Below are 26,535 nucleotides of genomic sequence, written 5' to 3' on the forward strand. Positions count from 1 at the left end.
AATTTCAACAAAACATACTCAACAAGATGGAATAGACAGGAAAATATACAGAGAAAATAAAGTAATATTTCTTTTAATTCAGTTTTTTTAAAAGTGTTAATCCTGAGGAGTCTACTTCACCAATAAAGTTCTAAGTCAATATAGGGCTTAAGAATAAAATAATAATCAGAAATCAACTTTTTTTTTTTTTTTACTGGTATTTTCTCTATTGTTTTCTTAAAAGGGAAGAAAACTGAAATTAATGCTGAAAGCTTTGTTGAAAGATATTACTATGGAACATTAGGTAGATTCTTGAGAACTCTTATATTTCATCTTTACGAACATTTTTGCTATGTGAAAAAAACCCAGCATGCTCAAGTCTCAAAATGTATCATCCACTACATCATTACTAGCATTCAGTCAAGATTAGGATTGATTTTTACTGGTTTTTGGAAGATAATGTAAAAAAAAAAAAAAAGAAAAGGAAAAATACTTTATAAATCAGTTTGATAGTTCGATATGTTATATGCTCGTTTTGACTCCAAAACATGTTCTGCTTTTCTAAATTATTCATTCCACACCAGATAGACAGCAACTACTGCGCAGTTCTTCAGATATTTTGCTTCTAGAAATGTTAACAGACAGCCAAGTGAGAACATCAATTTAAAAATTACATACTTTGATGCTGCATTGACTTTATTTCTGGTTCTAAATCCCAACTGCAATTAATTTTAAGAAATATCAACAGAACTTATATTTATTTTATTGAGGATTTAAAGATTCCTGAATCAGCTTTTTTTTTTCTTCCTTGGTCTAAAGCTGTACTAGAGGCTGCCAGGTAGTTGGTATTCTGAAAACTCAGTTGTTCTTCAATTGCATAAAATACTTTCAATTATAAATTTGTCTCAAAGTGAAATAGACATGTTTTTTAAGAGTGTACTATATTAACTATGGTCCTTAAAAAATCATTCATTCTTGTATAAACTACCAAAAACAATGCAATTTTAAGTACTGACCTATAAGTTTATACAGTGTAAAAGCTATTTCATAGCAAAAGGTACAAAAATAGGAATAGGTCCTAAAGTAACAACAGTGAAAGACTGAACAAATAACCAGTAAAACTTCTAATACATAATCAATCACTTAGCTATTGTACCTCAAGGATAGGACTCCAGTTGAGAACTGATGAGCTCATGAATACCATCCCATTTCTTGAAACTGTTGCTGGAGAAGCATTATCAATATTATGAGGTTCAAAGACTATTTTGCAATTTGGAGCCATAGGTATCCGATCACCATTTGCTAGTGTCAGAGTTCTGTTGTCATCCAGGACAGAATTAAGGTTCTCAATCCAAATAGCATCAACTGGACCATCGAGAACTATCCAGATGTGGTCACCTATAATCCAGAATAACAGATAAAAAAGCCAATGGAGGAAGTTCTAGTTTCTTTCAATGGCCAGTTTCTTATCTCTGCAAACAACTTTTTAACTAATTCTGAATTCATGCACACAGCTAGAATCTCAGATTTTAATACAATTACCTTTTCCATCACTCAGTTTCAATTAAGTACTTCATTTTGTCACCTATTGATAATTATTATCCATTGTTCAATACATAAACTGTCATCAGCATAAGTCATCAGTTTTTAATAGTCTGAAAGAGTTTTGTAGATCCAGTCTTCAAGACAGTAATAGGTTTATTTTGAGTTACATAAAACAACATAAAGAAGATAAGAGCTATAGAAATATTTAAATTTAAACAGCATTCCTTTGTTTCCAAAGAGTTTGCATAAATGTAGACAAATCAAATGAAAAGAACACTTGAAAAATCATTCTTTCAAATACTATGCTCACTGTCATAAGTAAAAGAGGTCCATTAGAGGAAGATTCTTGTGGTTTGTTCTGCTCATAAACTTGCTCCAGCTCCCTTTTAAGTTTTTCCTTCGCTTTCAATTTAGTAACAGAAATGTATCTTACAGCCTATCTCTGTTTCCTAGGAGTGTCTGGTTCTGTTCTGATCACCTCACTTGGATACTGAGTAACAGGCCCTGGTTGGAAAGAGATCCCACCTTGGCTTCTGGCTCCCCATCTCTTCAGGAGCAGACAGCCCCACTATGCATTGCTAGATAGTCCTTTAATCAGATATGTGCCTTCAGAGTGAGTCCTTACTATCTACACCTAGATGGCTTGGAGAATTGCTAGGTATGAACCAAAGAGGTTCCAGATGATAAACCTGTTTTATTTAGAGGCTTTTTACAACTACAGTTCAGGAATCTCAAGCATGAGATGGTCTGGATTTTGATTCATAAAGAGACATTACAGAATTTTTGCAAAGAGTGAATCTGAGGAATTCATATGAGTATGCTAATTTTTATTTCATCTTGAAGAGAAAAAATTAAAAAATCAACAGTTAATGCTATGCTACATTCTCAAGGCTGCTACATTTCTAGACTTGAGACAACACACAACAAAATTAAATTTAAACATATTTTCTATTTAAAAAATATTTATATTCTTGAAGACTAAGAATTTTTGTATGAAAATAATGCAACAAATGTCAGGATTTTATTTTATTTTTCCCATTTGTCCTTAAGGCCTAATGATAAGATCACATACAGATCAGATTTTCAGAAAAAACAAAGAAGAATCTATCTAGCATCAAACTACCAAGGTCAATCTTTTAGTTAATATAGCAGTCTAAGAATATATGTTAGCACTATTTTAGGTTGCCTAAACAGAATTCTCTAGTGCCATTTGAGATGGACTGTGATACGTGCAGGGCTAGCTGATGAGATGCACTCCCTTTTAATATGGCAGCTGGAGAACAGATAGAAATCCTGACGGCATCAAAATTTTTTATAGTATACCAGTATTGGGGGAACTGACTCTTACCTTCCACTTTTCTTCCATACAAGGGTTTAATATTCAAAAAAGAGGGTTTAGCAAATTCAGTGAAATAGTACTTGTTACACTAGACAGTTTGAACACAAATCTTTTAGAATAGAGCAGCTTGGTTTTTCTTGTTTCATTTTGGAGGGAAGTGTTTTTCATTATACCTTTCTTGGCTCTTAAAGTTTTTCTCCAGAGTGTTGAAAATATTCCATCTGTCCAATCATTTGTTGCCACATCAAGACGTCCAAACATTTGTGGAGCAGTTATAGCTTTAGGATTCATTCTCATTTCACGATGTGGCTGTCCACAATCTGTGAAGGCAGATCATCAGTTAGTTTTTGTATTTCTTTTCAGCAGTCGGAGAACTTCAACAAATTCAAAATTATTACACCCAAATGTATGCTTTAATATGCATTCACAATTATAAGATGTTGTGTATTTACTTGGAAAACTTATCTCTTGCTATACATCAACATTTGTTAATGGGAGCCATCAAAACAAAGTAGAACAAAGGTTGAAACTTTTGAAAGTATAATTCACATTTCATAGCTCCATGGGGAACAGAAGAGCAGCAATTAAAATTTATTTGAGGTTTAGTTTAATATTTTGAAGGTTTATCAAGCAATAGAGCTTCAAAGCCTTTGGTTTGGATGCACATTTTTAAAACCCGATGACTAAATAACAGACAGATGCTCCACATGACTGATTGTTTTTTTTAATTTTGCCCAGCTGTGCACTTCCATATATCTTGGAATAGGTAAGTATAAGATATTGGCATATCCTTCTGAATTCTTTTAGGAGCTAAATTCTACCTAGCCATTCCATGATCATATAACCTTTATTTTTTTCTCATTATTAACAGCTTAAAAACTCCTATACCCAACATCTTTACAAAACCCAATATTAAAACTAGTCAGAAGCCCATAATAAGATGTTGAAAGAAAGAGCTAAAATATGACTTGTTTTAAAATATCTTCATGATAGTCAGAGTTCACTAACATATAAGATATGACAAATCATGTAGTTTAACATTTCATGAGGTTGTGTGAGAATATCAGGCTTTGAAAAAGCTGGTGGTGGCTTTAGATTGGTAGAAGTTCACATCTCAGTGCTAGAAAAACATAGAAAAATAGTATAATGTATAGTATTATATATAAATATATACCTGTTCTTTCTGCTTTTTTTCCTAAATGGAACAGTGATTTACGCTGCAATATAGAGCTTACAGTGTTTCTTAACAGAGTAGGGTACTGCATGTATTGCTGAACTATTTTTTAAAGAAGCTATCCATTTCTGGAAAATTGTATAGGCAGCTTATGAAATGGGGTAAAACAAGCTTACCTCAAGAGATGGGTTTTGTCCCCCAGCTATGACCTTTTAGTTTAATAAGCTCAAACAGATGTTCTTTAACTAATATTTTTGTTTAGAAATACAGAGGACGAAAAAAGCACACACTCCTCAAGCCTCCATTCAGGACAGAAAATGAACACCCTTTAAGACTTTGTCACTGCCTTAACTAGGAACTATCTCCTAGCAGCAACAAATGATAGAAGTAGTTACTTCATACTGCAGATAAAGACCCTGCCTTATGAATTGTATTCAAAAAGAACTAAATACTTATAATCTCTTCTCTGTGGTGACCAGTGACAGGACCCAAGGGAACGGCCTGGAATTGTGTCAGGGGAGGTTTACGTTAGATATTGGAAAAAGGTTCTTCCCCCAGAGGGTGGTTGGGCACTGGAACATGCTCCCCAGGCAAGTGGTCACAGCACCCAGCCTGACAGAGTTCAAGAAGCATTTGGATGATACTTTCAGATACACAGTGTGACTCCGAGGGATGGTCATGTGCAGGGCCACGAGCTGGACTTGATGGTCCTTGTGCATTCCTTCCAACTCAGCATGTTCTGTTATTAGGGAAAGGTTTCAGCCAAACCCAGGAGATGGTTTCATCACTTGTCTAAGCTGCCTATCTAGACAGAACTCCTCTTGCTTAATGTTTCTAGAATAAGAATTTCTGATATAAGTATCATAACATGGAAAATAGGACATAAAGTATATGACTTTAAATGTCAGACATTTCTAAGCTTTTAAAAAATACTATTACAATAATTAGTATCTCAACACACAAGCTGATTCTTCCAGTAATATTTTCTCACGGTGAAGAAATTGAGGCTTTCTAATGCAGTTTAAAGTTTACATTTTAAAAGTTCAATAACAGTACAATACTCACATACCTGTCATTGCTTTCATTAAAGTGTGAATACAAGTAGTTTTTCCTGCACCGCTAGGTCCTAGTGTCATCAATCCATGCCTTACTCTCTGGGTTTCAAAAAGTTGGATAACTTTCAGTTTCCAAGGAGGATGACAAACAAGTCCAGCTTCCTCCACCTAGAGATAGTGACAGAAAATCAAATTACTATTATTTTAGTGCACAAGATACTTTGATGCTTTAACAAAAATATATATCTTCAGCAGATTACTACAATCTTTGTAAAGGCTTCGTGTATATTAAAAAAGTTGGAAAAAGAGATATTTGGTACTCAAATACGCATTCAGAAAAAATAAAATAGGATAAACCTTCCTTTTTTTATCTCTTCTTAGTGTTAAAACATCATTTCAAGGAAAAGCCAAGGATTTTAGAAACACTTTTGCTAATAATGTCTTTCACAGCTACATAGCATTTTCCACTTGTTTTTCCACTTGCTTCTCAGAATAGCTGCTTTTTTATGATGATGATGACTTGTGTTTCTAAATGCTTAAAATAACCAAAAATTTTTATGTAAAGCATCGTTAAATATTTCTTAGTATACAGACAGATCTTTGAGTAACTTCTCAGCAACATTTTTCCAAGAAAAATCATTTTTTTTTTAAAATCAAATATCATATGCTTGTTAACATCTTTAAGCTTGGAACTAATACTAATAAAAAGTAGATATCTCCCTATAATGGTATTGCTTTTGCTTGTGAAAATGACTATGCTTGATGTGAATTAGAAAGTAGTTAGCCAGTAGAGAAAAGCTAGAACTATCTCCTAAGGATTCATATCACACTATGTTTTTGACAGTCAAAAACATTTCTACAACTTCAAGATCATGATATAAAGGTGAATCTCTCAAAATAACAATTATATTTTAATTTTGGTATAATTTCTGTTCAACAAGCATCTCAGAAACTATTACCAGTGAAAAGAGGACTAACTTTTTACTGATAAGATAAAACAGCTTTTACAATTACTGTCAGGTAGTCAGTTAGTACCATGGAACTGGAATTACCACTTGCTATATCACTTGCATAATGAAGCTCATACCAGTTCAGCTTATCTCTCTTTGCAAGGAAGCCAAGAACAAAAGGCAGAACAAGGTAAATCTATGAACAGCAACAAGGAAGTCCATGCTGCCACCAACTTCTCATCACCATGAAGAACACCAATGTGGAAGCAATGGAGTTTGCAAAACAAAATGTAAACATCATATGCTCCATTTTCAAGGATACACAAGAAAACTCTGTTATCTTTTACATATTAAAAACTCTCACAGTTGACACCAAAACAGCCAAGTTACCTTTTTTTACAGTATCAAATATAGCCCTCTGACTTGTTTTCAGAGTCAACATAGATACAGTAATACATCCAAAATCTGATACAATAGAATGTATCTGATTTTTTTCCTCACATAACACAAGGGGGTCATGGTAGCTATTTCTTCACTCTAATACAATGCCATCAATGGAAACTTTTCTTAATAATTTCTAAAATTCACGGATATTATAATAATCTTGTGGACTAGATATTTCCTTTATCAATAAAAAAAGTATGGTCACAAGCAGACTTGATATATTCTCAAAAGATTCTCTGTTAACACTTGTAATATGTAGTGCGTCTGGCTGGGATGGAGTTAATTTTCTTCATAAGAGCCCACATGGGGCCATGTTTTAGATTTGTGATCAAAACAGCATTGATAACACTACTGTTTTGGCTGTTTCTTAAATGTGTTTCACAGCATCAAGGCCTTCTTTGTTTCTCACTCTGCTCTGTCCATGAGAAGACTGGTGATGTGCAAGAGGTTGGGAGGGAACACAGCTAGGACAGTTGACTCCAACTGACCGAAGGGATACTCTGTACTATAGAATGATAGAACACTTTGCATTGGAAAGAACCTTTAAAGGTCATCTAGCCCAGCGCTCCTGCAGTGGTAACATCATGGTCAGCAATAAAACTGGAAGTTTCTCCAAAGTAGCCATTGCTCAGAGACTGGCTGAAAATCAGTCTGCTGGTGGTCAGTAACTGCTTTTGCATCGCCTTTTTCTATTTCTTTTTTCTTCATTTATTAAACTGTCTTGATCTAGACCCATGAGCTTTTTTGCACTCTCTTCTTCCCTTCTGAATCTCTCCCCCAGTCTCCTGGGGAAAGTGAGCAAGTGACTGGCTGTTGACTTAGTTGTCAGATATAAAGCTAATATATCTATATGACAGATATAGATCTAATATAACTATTACTATATATCTAAATATATATTATTTATATATCTAATCTATTAGATATATCTATAATATATCTATTGTAAATGTATATAATATATATATATATAAAATTATATTCTTAAGTTGGTCCTATTGAAATGCTACAAACATCTAGTGGGAAATTAAACAGAAGTGTCATTTTAGGTAAATATTTTCTCAAGTTCATGTTCCAATGGCTAGATTTTATACAAATATTTAATCCTGGGTCACATAAGGCAAACTTATATACATGCATTTTTAAAACTGGACCCCACAAATGACTCACAAGAAAACACAGGGCACCACAGTCACAATTCAGTGACCTCCTGAAGAATAAGCTTAACAATAATAATATGCCAATGATAAAGATTTATGGAAAAGCTTATTGTTCTTCTAAATAGTAAAACATAATTATCACCTGGATAGATTCAACAAAAATAATTTTCTTAGATGTCACATCATGATAGTTATGCCAGAGCAGCACAGATCAAGAGAAACATCACCTGTTTGTCAATGGCTGCTTCAAGTTCAGGATAGCCTGCTTTATCAAGCTGGATATCTGGAAACAGGTCTTCAATTAGACTCAGGAATAAAGGTTCATCTTCATCAATCTAGTGAAAATCAGAGAAAACAAAAAGCCACACAGATTATTTTATTTATTCTATCATCTTTAAAAAAACAAACCCTAGCTCCTGCAGATCTAAAGAAATATTTGAGAAGACAAGGAACCACTATGGTAATCTTCTAGGTGCTAAACGCTAGCAGGACACAGCAGAAAGAGACCTTATGATGCTTCCATTAATCAAAATAAACCACCAACATACAGACTGAATTCCTTAAGCAGATTTTAGCAATAATATTATTTGTCCCAGATATTTAAAAAAAAAGATGAAGTATCACAACAAAAGAGGGGGTTTTTAGCTATTTAGATGTGTGAGTTGGTACTCATTACTGTGAATAACAGATTATTTCAAAAGCATTACTAAATACTTAAGGTCAATGTTTCTGAACTTACTACACAGACATATATTTTGTCACTTATTTCTAAAGGTAGCAGGGGAAATACGGGGAAAAAAATTCTGAACAATTCAAAGTTTAACCCAGGTAGGAAGCCAAGAAACACACAGCCCCTCTGTCACTTCCTCCTCAGCCCCATACAGGGTACTATGAACAAAATTATCTCTATCCCAGCCAAAATGTTCTATTCAGAGAACAAAGCATTTCCAAGCTAGCTTCAGTGTAAAGGTCACATCCAATCTTCTAGTGATCACATAACTCCAAAGTGCAGTATAAGCAATTTATCAGCCCTCAGAACTTACTAGTTTAGACAGGTTCATATCTCTCAGCACACGCATGACAATGGTTGATTCAGTATCTGTGGGATTTGCTCTTTTTGCTGCTCCTAATGTACGTAGCACAGACAATATATTCCGCAAGCCAAAATCATAATGCACCTAGAAGATATGTGAAGTTTGGGAAAATTTTCTCCAAGTTAATAGGGATGAAACAATTCTTATTTACTATTTAAGATATAGACATGTAGAGAAGTGGCACATGTGGTTCAAATGCCTCCAAACATCCAACAACTAGACTTTGGCTGTATTACTATGGGTGACTTCACTCTCCAACTCTTCTACCATCTACTAAACTGTAATGTGTGACAGAAAAAAGAAATGCAATCATGAGAACTATCAAGAAATACTCCATCAGTATTATTCTGAATTTTCTGTGGCCCTTGGAAACTGACTTTGAGAAACACCTAAACAAGCACAGGGAACACAAACCAAATGCCTCTCAATCCACTCTGTAGGGTCAACTAGTACATAAGGCCTTTATTTGTCTCAATCATTACCATTCATTAAAGCTAAATCTTAAAAATAAGCAGTGTTCTGAATGACAGTCCCGTTCTTGTACCGACAAACCTGTGGCAGCAGTTAATCTCCAGGAAGCAGAGGGTTGCATTACTAAACTACAGGTGTCATTTAGCTTACTTAGTGAACATGAACTTTTCCATTTTCTTCATATGAATACTTTGTGATATCATATATAGTTTTTCCCTAAAATAACTTTTTCCCATATGAACATAATCACCTGCTTTGACAGTTGTTCTTCACACAGCTTGTACAGTGTAAAGAATTTCCTTGCCAGTACAACATTAGCAATGAAACCACAACTAGCCAATTTAACACGAATTATGATTTGACGATCAGGAACCATCATAGCCACTGAACGGAAGTTGATCTTCAAGTTTTCAGGAAGTTCTTGCCGTCCAGCATATCCTGGATTCTGGAGAGAAAAACAGGTTTTGAAGTTGACTGCACCTTGCACAAATAGAAGGATCAACAAAGCAATGTGTAATATGGTTAGATAAAACCAGGTTTTTGGCTTTAAATCACATGTAAAAATGAATTGCCATGTAGATTTACCATATCTCTCCAGAATTTTTGCCTCTTTTACATCTATAAGATATGAAAAATTTCCCCCCTAAACACTTCAAATCTGAGTTTGTCTTATAGGTCCTATTTTTACTGGCTACTTCTACCTATATCTCTATGGAGATTTTTCTGTATTTATAGCAAAAAACATACTTCGGGAACAAGAACTTGGCAGGCAGAAGCAATCCGAAACTAAGATAATAACTTGTATTTATAGTGCTGACTGCATTTTTTTAATTGCATGTGCTTGATGTTATTGAAACAAGACCCTGTAAACTGTCGTTGCAGTAATGCTCAACATTCTTAAACAGTCAATGAGTTAGTTCTAAGAACTGACTGAGATAAGAATTAGCAACTACATTAAACATGCCAGGTTAGACTTCACTATTGTACAATAATCACAGGCATATTAGAAACTTACTGAATACCTACCATAGTAAGAAAGATGCCAAATTCTGGGTTCATTTCCACGTTGTCTCCATCAGTAAAAATAAATCTTTTTTTGCGTTCTTTCTTACACCTCAGCACAATTGCTATTTGCTGTGCAGCTACTGATAGCACTGGTAAATCAATACGATTGAATTCATCAAAGCAACCCCAGGAGCCAGACTGAGCAAGACCTTCAAAGAGAAAAGTAACTAATCATATGACCATTACGGTGTTAACCCTTTTTTTGGTGCAATTCACAAGCCAAAAAATCAGGTTAATCTATCTCAGGAAAAAAAAAAAAGGGTCTATTTTTGAGGGCTAGGAAAGCAACAGAGAAGAGTTTTAATTCTTTTTCAAGTAAGAATTCACAAAGTTCCAAAAGTAAGATTGTATAGGATACTACATCCTTGGATTTCTGCTCCTTTTCTCAGTATCTTGAATGTTTTCCTGTTCCTCTTTACCCCAGAAAAAAAATTCTGCGGTGATTCTATGAAAATAAAGTGTGTTGTCAATAGCTTATTGCACATATTAAAATGCACAGTACAGTTGCTTTCATCAGAAAAGAAGTTAGGGGTCAGCCTGTGCCAGAACTGCATTCTTCCTTAGCTATTTTGGGGAAAATGAAACAAACAAAAAAAATCACTAATACAGACACTTGCAACTACACTGTATTCAAGAACATCCACTTGATCTCTAATTTGACATCTGCCATGACTGACAGATGCCTAAAAAAAAGATGTCATCTGCACCTAACACACATAGCACTATTCATGCATTTCCTTCTACTGATAGGAACTTTGACATTTGAAGGAGCAGAAATACTGAAATTGGAATTCAAAACATTCTACCAGTTCAGCAATAAATTTCACAGTATTTTCTTTTCCTCCTTGATTATTTTAAGTGACTTTATATATCTTTTCATAAACTGTCTTATGTTTTCAGACATTTCTATTTCTTGGAGATGGTGTTGCGACTGTATTTTATATTCATAACAAGACATTAGTTATTTGCATTTATTAAAAGGCTGGAAGCATCTGCTGGTTATGTGTTGATAAAGATATTCTAGGATTTTTAACTTTCACATAGTTCATAAAATCATATAATCACAGAATACTCTGAGTTACAAAGGACTCACGAGTATCAACAAGTCAGATTCCTGACTTCACACAGGGCTACCTAAAAGTTAAACCATATATCTAAGATTGTTGTCCAAACTCTATTTGAATACTGACAAGCTTGAGACCCTGACTACTTCCTTGGTGAGTTTATTCCAGTGCTTGACCACACTCTCAGTGAATATCCTAGTATCTAATCTGAACTTCATCCAATGCAGCTTCAAAACATTCCCCCATGTCCTATTACCAGACACAGATCAGCATCTCCTTCAGCAATAAGGGCACCCCTCAGTCTCCTTTTTTCAAAGCTAAACAAACACTGTATATTCAGCTGTTCCTCTTAAGTCATACCCTCCAGTTCTTTCACCATCTTTGTTGCTCACATTTGAAGATATTCTAGTATTTTTATATGCTCTCACATTGTGGGCCACTAAACTGCACAGAGTACTCGAGATGAGGCCACTCCAAAGCTCAGAATAGTGGAACAATCACTTCCTTTGACCAGTTAGTTATACAGCACAATCTGGGATACAGTTGACTCCTACCTTTGAAGATCCTCCCAAGTCCTCGGAAATCCATCTGATCTGAACAGTTGAAGACCACTACATATTTTCCAAGGCACCGTCCCATATCTTTGATGGTTTCAGTTTTTCCAGTTCCTGCAGGTCCCACAGGTGCTCCACCCATGTTCATGCCCAAAGCTTGAGCCAAAGTGATGTAACATCTAAAAGGCAACAATCAGTCATCACTTAATGGGCTGCCATGCACAGTTTTCTGTATAGTACCAGTGGAACTTACTCAAGTAAGGTCTAATTTAAGGAGAAAAGGAAAGTGATGAAATTACACGCCTTTAATTACAAATTAAACCAGTAAGGAGGAAAATCCTTCACTCAGTCTCTGATGCAGGGAATATTAAGGTTCACCTTGTTATACATAAAGTGAAAGAATAGATAAACCTCTATAATCGGCAAACTGAAATATCTCAAAAAGGGAAGAAAGCAGATACAGAGAAGTTGCCTAATCTTAGTTTGGTTAGCTTGGTTCATTAATCACTTTATCTGAAGTAGTTATGAACTACATTATACTATAGAATACAATAATGAAAGACAGCTAACCTTTCCTTTTTCATCCACCTTTAAAATTGGACCAAACAGTGCACCCCATTTTCATAAATGAAACATGCCTACGCAGTGCAGTAAACACCTGCTAATAATTATATCTCAAGACAAGCTCTAGAATTTTCTGTACGGAATAGTAAAAGAAACCCAAACAAAACAGGACAAAACAAAACAAAACCCCCACCCAATGCCCTTATTTTGCCAGTGTTAACTTATAAAGCATTCTTAGTGTTATTCAAGTCAGGTAGGTTGACCTCCCTGATAATATGGCTGCAATTCTTTCAACATCCTTTCAGATCAAAGATATCTGATCTATTACAGCTGAATAAAAATGTTTTTCCTGTCTGTTTTTCATGTTTTCCTTAGCTTGCCTGTAAACACCTACTTTTCTGCTGTATCTTTCTCTGCATATTGTATCTGTTGGATATACCTGATCCTCCAATATACTATCCTCACATACATAGGAATCAAGGTCACATACTTCATGTACATGCAATTATGTGTCAGAAATTAAGTTGGACGTTATTCATATTGTAAGGTACAGAAACAAAAATACTGAAGTATTCCGTGTAAAATTATTGACTTTGGCAAGATCGTGAAGGACAAACTCTGCAGAGATCAATTTTGCATTCAATAGGAATTACTAAATTGCTCTTGTAAAAGCCTAGGTTTGTCAGTAAAGGAATAAGGAATAAAATTAGTCTTTTTCACCTGTCTGTAAGAGGCGTTATGACAAGCCTGTCAGTACAGCCCAAGAATTCATTCTGGTACGTGAAATTCACATCAGTGATCTTAATCAGCATTTTATCAGAGTCTTCTTTAAAATAAAATCTACATTGTTTCAGCCACTCAAAGTCCGTAGGGCTCTTGACACGCATGCAACACTAAGAAAAGAGGGAAAACAAGCCTGCAGCATTTATGGCTAACATTTATTTTTACATTTATATTACATCATTTAAGTAGCATTGCAAAGGCGGCACTGCAATCCCAATGACACACATAGTCAGACACAGAGAACAGCTAGTAACACAAGAATAGCGGAGACCCTATCTTTTTACCACAAAAATTGCTAATGTGTCATTGCTGAAGCCCATACGAAGGAAAGGAACTTTAGGCTTTAGACGAATGTGTCAAAATTCTGAATACAAATACATAAGCCTCAAACAAGAGTCATTACAATCAGTTTAACATGAAAATTGTCATTCCTTTTAGTCACCTCTACCACTTTGGTTTTACATGAGTAGAAGGCACGTAATGTGATACTTGATTTTAAAAACTGCCATAAGAATTGTATAAAACCACGTGCAAATTGGAAAAAAGGTATTCCAAGGCAGTGTCATGGTGCATATACTATTTAAGAAATTCAGAGCTGGGAATACCTCACAGTTGATAAACTGAACATTAAAACAGGATTAAAAAAATGTTCTGCATCTATTTCCTAAAAATTATACTGCACATAAAATGATTATAACTAGAAACAAATGATTCTACAATGCAAAGATTGGTGCCTGCCTATAAGCAATGGGTTAAAACTCAGTAATGCTTTTCTCAGACTAATTTTAGAATCAGGTCCAGGGGTTTGTATAGGTAAAAGGGCATGCCAGCTTTGAGTTTGATTAAGCTAATTTTAGCATCCTGTGTCTGCATGAGAAGGTGTGAAGTGAATAAATAAATTCCTAAGTACTAATTAGATATGCTACTGAAACTAGAAGAGAGGAGATAGCAGCTTCAACCAACTTCAAACTTTTCCCTGCACTATAATTTTATATTCATTTTATTTACTCATGGAAACTCACAGTGCAGTCCACAGAAAGGGCAATTACTTGTAACTAAATGTGTGAGGAAACAGAAGTCCCTAACTGATCATGCAACAGAGGTGTCTAACTTAAGTGGACCAACATGAAACATTATAAAAATCTGCTACTGTGTGAGGGAGGGGAAAACCCACTGAATTATTTAAAAGGAAACTAAGACATGGTTTGAAGCAATATCAGCATTTTTATAATATTCCAGGTCACATAATCATTACAGTCTTGAAATTAAATCTTTATCTTATGAGGCAGGAGTTCATAGGTATACTAATATTTTCTTGTTATCATTTCACATTGTTTTATGTGGAAAACCCCTCATAACTCATTGCAAAGCTTTTAATACTTACAAGACCATCAAAAATGTCCCTCTGATGCACATGAATAGTGATTAATGTCTCATATTTAATTCGTTCAACTGGACTAAGGTCTTTTGTTGTCATGTCTATCAGCACGTTTAGAAGATCCAGGAAAAATTGGTTTGTCTTTTGCATAACTTTTTTATCATGTTTGGCATTAGTCAAAGCTTCTTCTGAGTCTCTTGTCCAAATCATTTGGATCCCCAACAACCCAACCTTAGAAAACATAAAAGTATATGCTTCATAATCTTTTCTCTTTCACCTAAAATGTACATTCACAGACACAGATAAATTAAAGAAATGGTTCTCCATTGTATAAAATTATTTTTCATGTATCCATACAGAGGTCATTCAACCTACGCATTTGTTTTGTGCATCCCAACTCCCTTCATAAACACACAGTTAAGTCCACACATCAGTCTTGTAAATACTGACTCTATGGTGCATTGCTGATACAACTGTTCAATATAATTTACACCATATATATAAATACTTATACATAATGCAAATAATTATATAATTAATGATAATGATGTATAATTAATATACCGTATATAATAATTAACCAGTGAATAATTAATGCTTCAAATTAAAATTTTTTTCAGTAATTCACAAACTCTTTATTCCATCTCCAACAACATTCCTGATCACGAGTGAAGAAGCTTCTCCTAAGAAAATTATTTTCCCTCAACATTACTCTCATTTTCAAATTTTAGCAATATATAGTGTTAGCCTGAATACATGAACAATCATAAAAGGTTACGACTTTTCCTTCAATAGTCAAGTATTAAGCTTATAAAGAAATAGTATTAACTTTATTACATTAATTTATTGCCTTCAGTATTACCTTTAAACAAGAGCTCCAGGGTAAATTTTCTTCTTTTGGTTTCACATATGAAAGTGAAGTGTAACTTAAAGACTGAGGTGATTAAGATAAATTTAAATGTCAGTTTTGTATTTATAACACTGGTCACAATTTTGATTGCAAAGACAAGAAAAAATGTGATACATATCTGTGAATAATTCTTCATTAACTTAACAATGATATTACCTGGGCTGGGTAAGTAGAAAGAAATTCAGTAATCTGGAAACTTGTTTCCTGAATGTCCATAGCTGCCTGGCGAATAACATGATGCAGTGAAAGCTGGGATTCCTTCAACAGAGAACTGAGCCAAACTTCCACATTTCCTTCAGCCATTACAGGTCTAGTCAGCTCTACAGTCTCGCCCTCTTGTGAACTAATCGACAATATACGATCATATATCTAATAAAAGCAAAGCAAAAGCATTTTGTGTTTATAGATGAATTGTTTATCTTTACAATAAATGCTGCATTTTTCTGCAATCACTTCATTAAACTTATTTAGGTAGCTATTAAATTATGCCAATTTCATGTTCAGCGATATGTAAAAACAATTAAATCATTACTTTTGTTATGCAGAAAGGCTTTAAATAAAACACTGTCAACTGAACAAGGAGACAACCCCCAATATGTTGACAAGTTCTGCATTTCACTTAAGTTTCAATGGCAATTCTGCGCAATTTACTCTAAGATCACCCTGCTTGAGCAGGGGAGTTGGACCAGATGACCCACTGTGGTCCCTTCCAACCTTACCCATTCTGTGATTCTGTGACAAAGTCACAATACAGGAAACCTTCCCCCATTACTGGTGGGTTAATATCCTAACAAAATTTACAGTCTTAGAACAAAATATAATGGAAACACAAAAGTTAAGTGACACGGGCAATTAAAGGAATTTCAAAAGCAGGGGACGTAATTTCTAAGAAAATGTATACACAGAAAGGGAAAAATGTTGCTATCTGTTCTTGTAAAGGGTATAAGAAAAGTGTTCTTTAAACACTGTGTCTGAAGACATATTAAGGACAACTCAGAAACAGGTGAGACTCTAGACACACTTCTAACAATGAGAATTGAATGGAAGATCACAAATACAGGCAAAGTAAAGATACAAATATGCTCATAAAGAATCAGCAGCTTATCTGAGAGGATGCCAGCCTACATCAAGCCACAGAAAACGGTTCAGAACATGGGTGTTTTTTTCTGAAACCGAAGCACTGGTGCAAATTTTTGGTTTGCTATTCTGTTTAAAATTTTACGATTACATAAACAAGGATATGAAACTAAATCTTAAATGAAGAAAGTCTACTTATCAAATAGTTGACGAACATGGTATAACAGTTGAATGCCTTATGCACCCAAGTAGCTTTCTTGTTTAACAAGTATCACACACTGTTAGTGTGAAGGAACGTAATGCTGAGGTTTGGGCAGTACATACCTTTTCATGGAACCTGACAGTTTTGATGTTGTCAAAGATGTTCAGCAGATGTGCCTGTATATTATGAGAGTCTGATGCCTGGCCAAGAATTTCTAAGAGAGCCGGATCTGACACAAAGAAGAATCGTGGAAATAGAAGGCGCTTTTTCTCCAGGTACCTACATTTTTTTAAAAATATGGTGGAGAAGCCAGGAGTAGACTGTAAGTGGATTAGGTTAATTTATGCATCCTTTTCTCTTTGAAAGTGGTATTTTTCACAATTTATCATTCCAATTTTTAGCTGTGGTAATGACAATTTTTATCCAACACACCTTCATGTTAAGCATCTACTTTAAAGCTATTCTCTTAGCACCAAGAATCATTTCACAGAAACCTTGTATTATTTGCTAATCTAAACACCAGCAAAAAAGAAACTAAATAAAAATAAAAAGTTTTTACAAGAAGTCTGTTACTCGTCATTTAGAACCCTCATGCTAAATTTCTTCCAGATTTGTGAAAGGTTTGAATAGAACGTACAGATCTAGAGCGCCTTCTGGATTGAAACTAGGCTGGAAACAGCTTTGGTTTCAACAGAGAGAGACAGTGAGTGGCAGCTTAGTCACAAATCAAAGACTTATCAGTGAGCTGCTAGCAATTTCTCTGGAGGTGTTGTATCATTCTGCTAACTTGTTTGCTCAGTTCAACTGAATTCATAGTCGAATAAGAATATGATCTTTGCACAGTTCATGGCACAGTACTTGAGCAATTGCTCTTTCCCTAGCTACACAATGCACAACCATCTGGCCAAGACTGGTCTTGTAATAATCTTACCCTGTGAGTGATTTCTGACAGATTTCAAGCTGTTCCAGTAAATGTGGTAATAACTGTCCCATGATTTCATCTCCAACACAGCACTGAACAACATTGGGTGTTTCATGAGCTCGGGTCATGATCCTTACCCAGGATTTATCAATGTTAGAGAAACGCTTTGCTTCCTGTTGAAACATGACAATGAATGTAGAATGGAAGAGATGGATGAAGGAAAAGAGGGAAAAGACACTTGCTTACAGAATTGGCACCCAGTAATCTCACCAGTAATCTTCTCACTAATAATCATGTGTCTTCCTGAAAGTTTTGACCTTAGAAAATCACAATTCTTTCTGCTTACACAATACAGCTTAGTTCATACTTGGCTGTTGAGCCAGCTACCTACCTTCTCTTACAATCATTCTGAGCAGAAGACCGAAAACTCATTAGGCTTGAATTGAATGCTTCAAATATGAAGGTTTTTTTTCTAAAAACTAAAGTTAAATTTTAACTTGAAATGCTACATAGGAAAGTTTAAGATAAGGATTCCTAGGTACTACTAGGCTACCGGTAGGTACAGTAAGCTAGCCTATGTAGGCTAGGCTACTACTAGACACAGCATCTGAATACATATTGGTTAACAGCTTTACAATCCAGAAGTAAAAAGATCAAGTAGCTCACACAATTTTATTATTCTTTCTAACACATTACCTTCCATTGGCATTGCTTACCTAATTTCTTAGCATTTTTGTTAAGTAGCAAAAAAATGAAGTTTATGTTACTGCATCAATTATGACATCACAGTTAAATTTTATTCTTGAAATGTAGATAAACAAACTGAAAAAAAGGCATGTCTACAAACCTTTGGAAGCTGCTTTGCTATGTCACCACCAACAAAAACAGCTTCTAAATAAATCCACAAGTTCTGCACAGTCAGCCAGTTCTCAATGATATCTGTTGTGTTGGAAAGATAGTGCACCCATTTCTGAATCTGTGTCTTAAAGGGTGTGTTGTATCTACCAAAAAAAAAAAAAAAACAAACCACAAAAAATGCCTTGCTTAATTTCAAGAAGAAAACAAGATTTGTGAAAACCAGCATATTACTTGCAAGGATAAGGAATAATTTTGCTGGTTATATATTTTTCAAGTGAAAGTATATACTCAGTTCAGCTAGTTATCTGCTCTAAATCAAACCAGCTCCAACTTGCTGCTTTGTACACATGGTGCATAGCACAGCTCTGATCCAACAGAAGCTGAATAGCAGCAAGATTACAATTTCGCTCTTTAAAGCTGTAAGTCCCAGAGTTTCTGAACTCCCCTGAATCCTTGCTTTTGAACATCTGCCTGATGATCAGGTTCTGCATTCCTTATTTTACCTGTGTGCTCTGGCATGTGAAACCAGACAAACTGAAGCTCACTTTAACTGGGATTTTCAGCACCTTTGGCATGAGTCAATGACCTATCACGGGGGCAGAGTAGCAGTGCCTGTAATGCCCATGGTACGCATGCCACAACCAGGTAGTGTTCTCCCTTATATCCCCACTTTCTTGCATCAGTGAAAACTGTCCATTTGTTTACTCAGGAAGCCTGAACTGCACCCATATGCTTTGAAAAGAACTTATTGGAGGGATACACACAATAAAAACTAGCCCATGAACAGTTCAAGGACAAGCAAGTTCTCAGGTTTTATTTAAACATTTATTTTCCTTCTCCTCTGTGACAGATTTGTTCAATAAAACAAATATTTTGCTAATATTTTAATCTCTTCCCTCATTCATCCCCTCCCTCTCCTGTTACCTGTTATTCATGAGAGAACCAAGAATCATCAAGCTGTCCTCCATGGTAGTAATCGTTTCTGATGTGCTGTCACCTCTTAAAAGAAGTTCCCCACGGGTTTTAAAGTTTGCGAAGATAAATGTTTTGTTATCCCATTCAGCTATCACTTGTTTCAACTTCTGCTCAATGTCTCTCTCCTTCACAGCACTTATGCAGATATCCTTTTAAATAGATAGGATGTCAAAACAAGCTATGAATGCTTCAAGTCTCTGGTATACAAATCTAACACTTGTTTCCATTAACCCTAGGTAAGGCTGATTAGCAATTATTTACAAAGTGGAAAGATCTACAGATAAACAAACCCCATAGCTAATAATCTGTATCCCATATCGCGATATAGTCAACTTCAGGGAGAATAAAAGAATAACATAGTGATTACTTTTCATATCTTTAATGTTGCAAAGTAAGGTACCCTTGCAATTTAACTTCCAGTTAATGACTTGAAGTTGCACGATTTGAAAAAAAGAAGTTGACACCACAATATATTTGTGTTGTTATTTTATACAAAAAGTTAAATTGATAGTCCATTTCTCTCTTCTTTCTTTAGAAATATTTTGTTTTCCTTCTCGCTACTATTACTCCTATACTATTCGAGCAGATTGTTTTATTTCATGCATCCATTTTTCTTCCTTCACAATACCTCTATTTCCTCTTTATATCTTAATAGTGGAGCTTCCATTATATCCCTCAGTTTGAATGTTTCACTTTCCACATCAAATCTGTGTTCAGTGAGATCTGTAATCTGCTTCCAGTGCCGAGGCATCATCACTTTATTTGACATACGCTCAAGCAATGGGCAACATTCACTGAAGTCCTCAATGGTCTTCTTTAGATCAAAAAAGGCCTGCCATTCCTTCACGGCACGAGGAAGCTTACGGCACCTATGTAGAGGTAATGCAAGTTTTTTCAAAAAGTTTCAAATATTCTTTCTTTAAAACCAAGAGTATATGGTTTTAACAGCAGAACACGTACCTTCCAAATTCAGGTTACTTGTAGTTAGAAACTTCCATATGTGATTCTGCATGTGAGAAAATCTTTTTCCAATCTATTTCAATGACTAATAGTTGGGCAGGCACCTACAGACTCCTCTTAAAGAGCATAGCTGCCTAATTCTAATATACTCTGTTCAAGAAATCTTCAAAATCATCTGATTCAATCTTTTTAGCAGGCTCATGACACGCACTGCTCGGTGCTCTAGAAAAACTCTTACCCTCAGTACATGCAGTTTAATTCCTTTAATTATTTGATTTCTGGTTTGATGAAAAGTTCAGCTTTTATGCATGCAATAAATCCCATTTACTCTGAGCAAATACATACTCAGATATGATTATTGGTGCTAACCAATTATAATCATATTTAAGAAATAACAAAAGAACTTTAGGCAACTTTACCACCGCAGAAGTTTCTCACCTCTTCTGAAACTCCAGAAGTTCACTGTTAATTTTTTCAATATCTAATTCTGACCAAAGAATATCATAGTAGCCACTAATTGTGTCAATGACACTGTTATATAGTTTATAGAGTTTCTGTAACATATTCAGTTGCTTCTGTATTTCAAGCAGTTGAGGATACTGAGTAACTGGCAAACCAAAAAGATCTTCCCCACCTGTACAAGTAATATATTTCCGAAAAAGATTATCAAAACGATTCTAAGAAAGAAAAAGAAAAAAAAGATTAAATTAAATAAAATTAAATAACTAAGGATTCAAGATCTGGCATTATGCAGGAACTGCATTAGAGACTAAAATCTAGAAAATAATAGAAAGATATACAGAGATAATAACAGCTTACACTGTCAACAGTTTTGTCAACAATTTTCATAAGAAAAGTAACTTTTAGCTAGCTTGGAGGCACATCTTTAGAAGTTGACAGGAAAGCCACTTACTTCATGTGACACAGTGACAGAACAATAAATGCTAAGATTGAACTTGAAAGAGGTAGAGCATGACATGCAAAGCAAAGAAAGATGGATACAGCAAATTCTACCTCTGCATGTATGCTGTGCAAATCTTTTATTGAAGAGCTGAACTAAGAATTATTGCCATTAAAGCAGCAAAGAGAAACATTTGAATTTATATTTCAATTGCAATATAGTTCAGGGAACATAGTAGGAAGTCAAATGAATAGCACTATGGGAAAAGGAAAAGCAGTGGAAATCATCATTACAGGAATAGATATTAATCATAGTTCAAAGAAACACTTCAACAGGGAAAATTGTCAGTTTAAATGGAAACATTTAATTCTATTGGAAAGAAAAAAAAAAAAACCTCTCCCCAAAAAAAACCAAAACACAATAATGAACACAAGAATAGCCTATAGTCAAATACACTAAACTTGAGAGTAGGCTTTCATCACGATATTTGAATCTAGTAATCATTATCTATGCAGCCTTTCTCTTAACTCCTATAAAAACAGCATTCTTTGCAAAAGCATAGAAAAATTCCAATGTAGCTTTCATTAAGTTAAAACAGACTTTGCCAAATCAGTAACCCTATGTATCAATGACAATTAGTTCAACTACTCTGATTCATTCTCAGACCCTTTAGATGTTAGTTTACTTGTAATAAGTTATGTCTTAGAATTAACAATACCTGAAACATAGTAAGCCTGTCACTGGCTTCCCGAGGCTTTAAACCAACGACCAATGGCCCATTCTAAGAAAAAAAAGATTCCCGCCTTGCATCAGATAACAACTGAACCAAGAGATCACAGTTTCCTACTAGAACAAGCACTTGCTCTAAAAACAATTAAAAAACAAACAAACAAACAAATCAAAAAAACCAAAGAACACAATTGCCTTTCTAATGTAGAAATTGTCATTATAGTGTAAAAGCTGGGCAATCATAGTTCCCTTTTCTAGCATTACTTAAAAGATGATACAAGACTAGTTCAGCTTCATTCATTTATATTTTGTACTTATATCTAGCATCAGAAAACACTTCTCACATTCTAACATAATTTCTCATTACTTCCAGTTTTCACATTTGCTCATGCTAACTGGCTGTTTATCATAAACCTAAAATATATCCATTCTTAATCTCTAAGAAGTGATTATCAGCATTACATACTTCAGTCACATACAAAACAATAACCAAAGCCTGCCCTGCACTGAAACTCAATTACCATATTAGCAAGAATAAACATATTCAACAGTAGAGGCCCATCCCATCAGTCAAATCCAAAATCTTTCCATGCTCCCACTGTTCCTCAAAAACTCCTCTAATACAATAAAATACAAATACTTGCCTGATCATAATCTGAATAGAACTGCGCACAGTCTTCAGTAAAAGTCTTCACAGCACTAATAAGCTCTCCTCTGAAGTTTGGCTGCAAAGCAACGAGCTCATTCTGCACTTCGTTTGCACGGATTAGCAGCTTTTCCCAAGTGTAGTGCAAAGTGTCCACCTTTTCTGTCTCTTCCTTGGCAACAAGTAGATCATATTTGTTCAACATAGCATAGGATTCCTGTCAGAAGGTTGGATCAAGATACATAAAATGATAAGTTAACTTGATATACATATATGTATGCTAACATTTTAAATTTTTAAGAATGAAGAATGATCTGTTAGAAAATCTGTTCTTTTTTTGCATATCCATTATCACACTCTGGTAAACTAATACCAAACTGGAAGAAACATCAGAATTTTATTATCTCACAACATTGGTTTCCAGCAACATATGAACACTCCACATACTAAAACCCTTAGTCAAGTTTCACAAAAATACAATTGAAATTCACTTACTGTAAATTAGCACAGGGTAGGGTAGCAATGAACCTGTGGCATAACAGTTTCATTTGAAAAATTTTGTATGAAGTGGAATTATTTCCATTTATGTTTTCCAGTTTGATCAAACTGCAGTTAAATTGCAACAACAGAAATATAACTATCTGTCCACCATGCCACTATATGGAAAATACATCAATCTCCCTTTCAAAAACCTGTAGTATGGCTTCTTGTGCCTAGGGACTTGAGCTCCTGATGGCAGAACTGGAAGCTTACAATAAAATTATGGGCAATCAGGAATCATGAACACGTTGTAGGAAAAAAGAATTCTACTGAACAACTAATCAGTGGTGCATCTTGCCACACTACAGCCTTCTTAAATACATACTCTGGTCAGGAATGCAGAGAAACAGTTACCATCTGGTTTTAATTTTGCCATTTGTCAGATGTTCGATAAATGTATTCTATCATTTTAACTTCTTTAAGGAAGTCAGTTGCTTATGTTTATTTCAACCTATGATACAGCTGACTCAAGCAATCACTCTTGCACCTTCTCGTATAGTTTTCCTAGCATTCAGATTTTCCTTCTCTGTAGGCTAAGCTAAAAAAAAAATAAATTATGAAACTCATTCCTTTTCATACACAGACTTCTTCTAAAAAGCATGAAAAGCTTTCTTGCGTTAAATATCTGTATTCTCATCTTCCTCTTACCTACATCATTCAGTTTCTGCACTGCTCCCCGAACCACCGCTCACCTCAGCAAATTAACATTTGTTCAAATAAAAAATTTACACAAAAAGATTTACAGGAGCACAATAAGTCTTCATCCAACATTCAACACATATTAAACCATACATTTTCAAAGTGCTCTGTTAAGCTTTCACCCAGAAAATAAACTGCTCTGTTGAAACAGTACCCATACATGCAACATTCCCACTAGCTACCTCAATGGGCCCAACTCGAGAGTCTATGGAGATCTGTAGTTCTCTGATCTCTTTTAAAGCTGACATGGCTATTCTGATATCATCCAGGTCCGTGATGCTGCGATTTAATTTCTTGCCAGTTTCCTCTATAAAAGTCAAAATTGCTTCCATCTCGGTTCGGTACTTCTTATTACAATGATACCCCAACAAAGTCATCCAGGCTTTGGTTTCTGATCTCAGTGCTAGCTTCAGATCAGCTAAAAATATTGAACAATTAATAGATATTAGATATTGTAGATATTTTTTAAGATGCACTTTTAATCTTTTTTGCAATGTGTATTCTCTTTGGTGCCAGTTCCATTTTTTAAGTCTAATCATTCATGTACAGAGAAGATGAAATAACATGGACACTTCTGAGTGGTTGATAAGATTGCTTGCAATTCAGGATTACTTTCCTCCTAATCCTCTCAGAATTTGTCATCTTTTCTACTGGAAAGATCAGCTAAAAACATTGAATGATGAAGAGATACTAGATATTGTAGATGTTTTTTAGGATGTACCTACTGGAAAGATGAGGCTGGACTCCACACTCGTCATCTTGTTCATATGTCATTACACAAATTTCTGTTCTATACATCACTAACAAATTGATTAATATTCTCGTCTAAGTCTAAAATCTTTTAAAAAATTAATCTTAAAAAAATAAAGTGTGGGAAAAAGTAAGAGCTTGATTATGGAAGCTGAAGAAACAAGTTTGATCTGATATTTAATGAAACCAAATGGTCCATCAATCACTTTGCTTTTTTAAGTTTTATCTGTAGCATCAGTGGAACCAAGTAACTGCTAAATAGAAGGGGGTTCAGATGTCTTATTGCATGCAGCCAGGCAAGGAGAAAAACAAGATAAACTTATTATCTTAGTCCCATCAAATATATACCCCTGGGAATCAGTGACAGAAGGACAGGCAAACATCTACTATCCACCCCATAAAGTGAGCAGAAGTATCCAGCTGCGGGAAGACACTCCAGCTAAGTCTCACAGATATCCCTGAGTTAGTGTTTTGTTTGCATGCATTTATAGCCAAAACAGCAAACAGCCCTTCTCTCTCTTTCTCCCTCCCATTTTAACCTAGTTCATCCATCCAAAACTAAGCTTCATCTCTCCTTTCTACTGAAGTCAGAAAGTATATGTCTCCAGACGGAATTGAAAAGTGGAACTCTACCTGTGTACATTGCAATAGCTCCCACACATATGTACTCTGGCTCTGAATTGATTTTTAGCTCCAAGTCTTGGAAATGCAGAATTTCGGATTCAAATTCAGAGAGTAATGGGTTTCCCATCATTAATTTATCAATGGTTTCCTCCTTGTCCCTCTGCCATATATGGTGGTAACAACTAAAACTCTCCAAAGCTGTAAGAACCTCCTGAAAGACATTAGAAGTTCAAAGAAAGATTTGCATCATCACATGTATAGGATATATATAATTTCTTAGCAGCTGCTCATTAGAATACATTAAGAACTCCATAGTGGAGCAGGTTGAATCACCTCACTAAACAGAAGGCTGCTGGTAAAGTTATGCTAAACTAAGTTCCATTAGGGATCCCAAGTCATGCCAGGAACTGTATGCTGATCACATTCAACTTGTCAGATCAGTTTAAGCATTTTTCCAATTAAATGATCCTTCAGTCAATAAAATCTTAGAAATCAATGTGAAGTAAAACACTCCTTTAAGACTAGGATACAGTACACTTGTCCTTCCCTACCACTTATTGGACTAGCAACTGTAACCTGAGCTCCAGGGCCCAACATAACAAGAACAATTCATTCTCAAATAATGAAGTTATGAGACAAATTTTTTAACATTAATTTCTACACTCCATTCATGTCTCTTTGACTTGAATATCATTTAAGGATGTGCAAGAGAATTATTTTTCTAGTTTTCAGAAGTTCAGAAAAATGTCAGAAAAAGGTAAATCATCATCACTGCAGCTAATTAAACAAGTAAATGAGAGATGACTGCTACAAGAGACAATTCACATTATGACTTATCATAAATAGAGTGCTTTCAGGTATTTAAACCTGATTAACTGATAAAAGTTTCGAATTACAAAATATTGAGTATCAAAATACCAAGATAACTATCCACCATTATCAACATCACCTTAGTCTTCAGCACAAGCCTCTATGTCATTGTGGTAGTTATGCTTAGTACCACTGAAGTCACAATGGCTTGAGTCAAAAATTTTCACCTGGCAAGACTCTTGAAAGGTTGCACCAGCCCCACAAGAAGCTGATGCAGAGTTCCCTAAAGAAATATCAGTTCAATACCTACAGT

At 34.9% G+C, this 26,535-nt stretch overlaps 1 protein-coding gene across 9 annotated transcripts in view; it reads right to left on the reverse strand.

The window, feature by feature from the left end:
* DNAH5 (dynein axonemal heavy chain 5) overlaps window positions 1–26,535 on the reverse strand; it is a 124,381-nt gene that overhangs the window by 52,170 nt on the left and 45,676 nt on the right. For all 9 annotated transcript variants that reach the window (XM_064661674.1, XM_064661645.1, XM_064661628.1 and 6 more), the window contains 21 exons: window positions 25,422–25,623; window positions 24,221–24,456; window positions 22,798–23,016; window positions 22,143–22,205; window positions 20,962–21,200; window positions 20,192–20,432; window positions 19,513–19,712; window positions 18,578–18,731; window positions 17,740–17,903; window positions 16,931–17,087; window positions 15,686–15,898; window positions 14,626–14,850; window positions 13,179–13,351; window positions 11,895–12,073; window positions 10,238–10,425; window positions 9,462–9,656; window positions 8,690–8,824; window positions 7,874–7,981; window positions 5,107–5,260; window positions 3,037–3,183; window positions 1,136–1,377 (listed from right to left, as the gene is read on the reverse strand). In XM_064661674.1, coding sequence (XP_064517744.1) covers window positions 1,136–1,377; window positions 3,037–3,183; window positions 5,107–5,260; window positions 7,874–7,981; window positions 8,690–8,824; window positions 9,462–9,656; window positions 10,238–10,425; window positions 11,895–12,073; window positions 13,179–13,351; window positions 14,626–14,850; window positions 15,686–15,898; window positions 16,931–17,087; window positions 17,740–17,903; window positions 18,578–18,731; window positions 19,513–19,712; window positions 20,192–20,432; window positions 20,962–21,200; window positions 22,143–22,205; window positions 22,798–23,016; window positions 24,221–24,456; window positions 25,422–25,623 — 3,834 coding nt within the window. The remainder of the gene's footprint in view (window positions 1–1,135; window positions 1,378–3,036; window positions 3,184–5,106; window positions 5,261–7,873; window positions 7,982–8,689; window positions 8,825–9,461; window positions 9,657–10,237; window positions 10,426–11,894; window positions 12,074–13,178; window positions 13,352–14,625; window positions 14,851–15,685; window positions 15,899–16,930; window positions 17,088–17,739; window positions 17,904–18,577; window positions 18,732–19,512; window positions 19,713–20,191; window positions 20,433–20,961; window positions 21,201–22,142; window positions 22,206–22,797; window positions 23,017–24,220; window positions 24,457–25,421; window positions 25,624–26,535) is intronic.

The sequence above is a fragment of the Pseudopipra pipra genome, chromosome 1 (assembly GCF_036250125.1).
Source record: "Pseudopipra pipra isolate bDixPip1 chromosome 1, bDixPip1.hap1, whole genome shotgun sequence".
Taxonomy (NCBI): domain Eukaryota; kingdom Metazoa; phylum Chordata; class Aves; order Passeriformes; family Pipridae; genus Pseudopipra; species Pseudopipra pipra.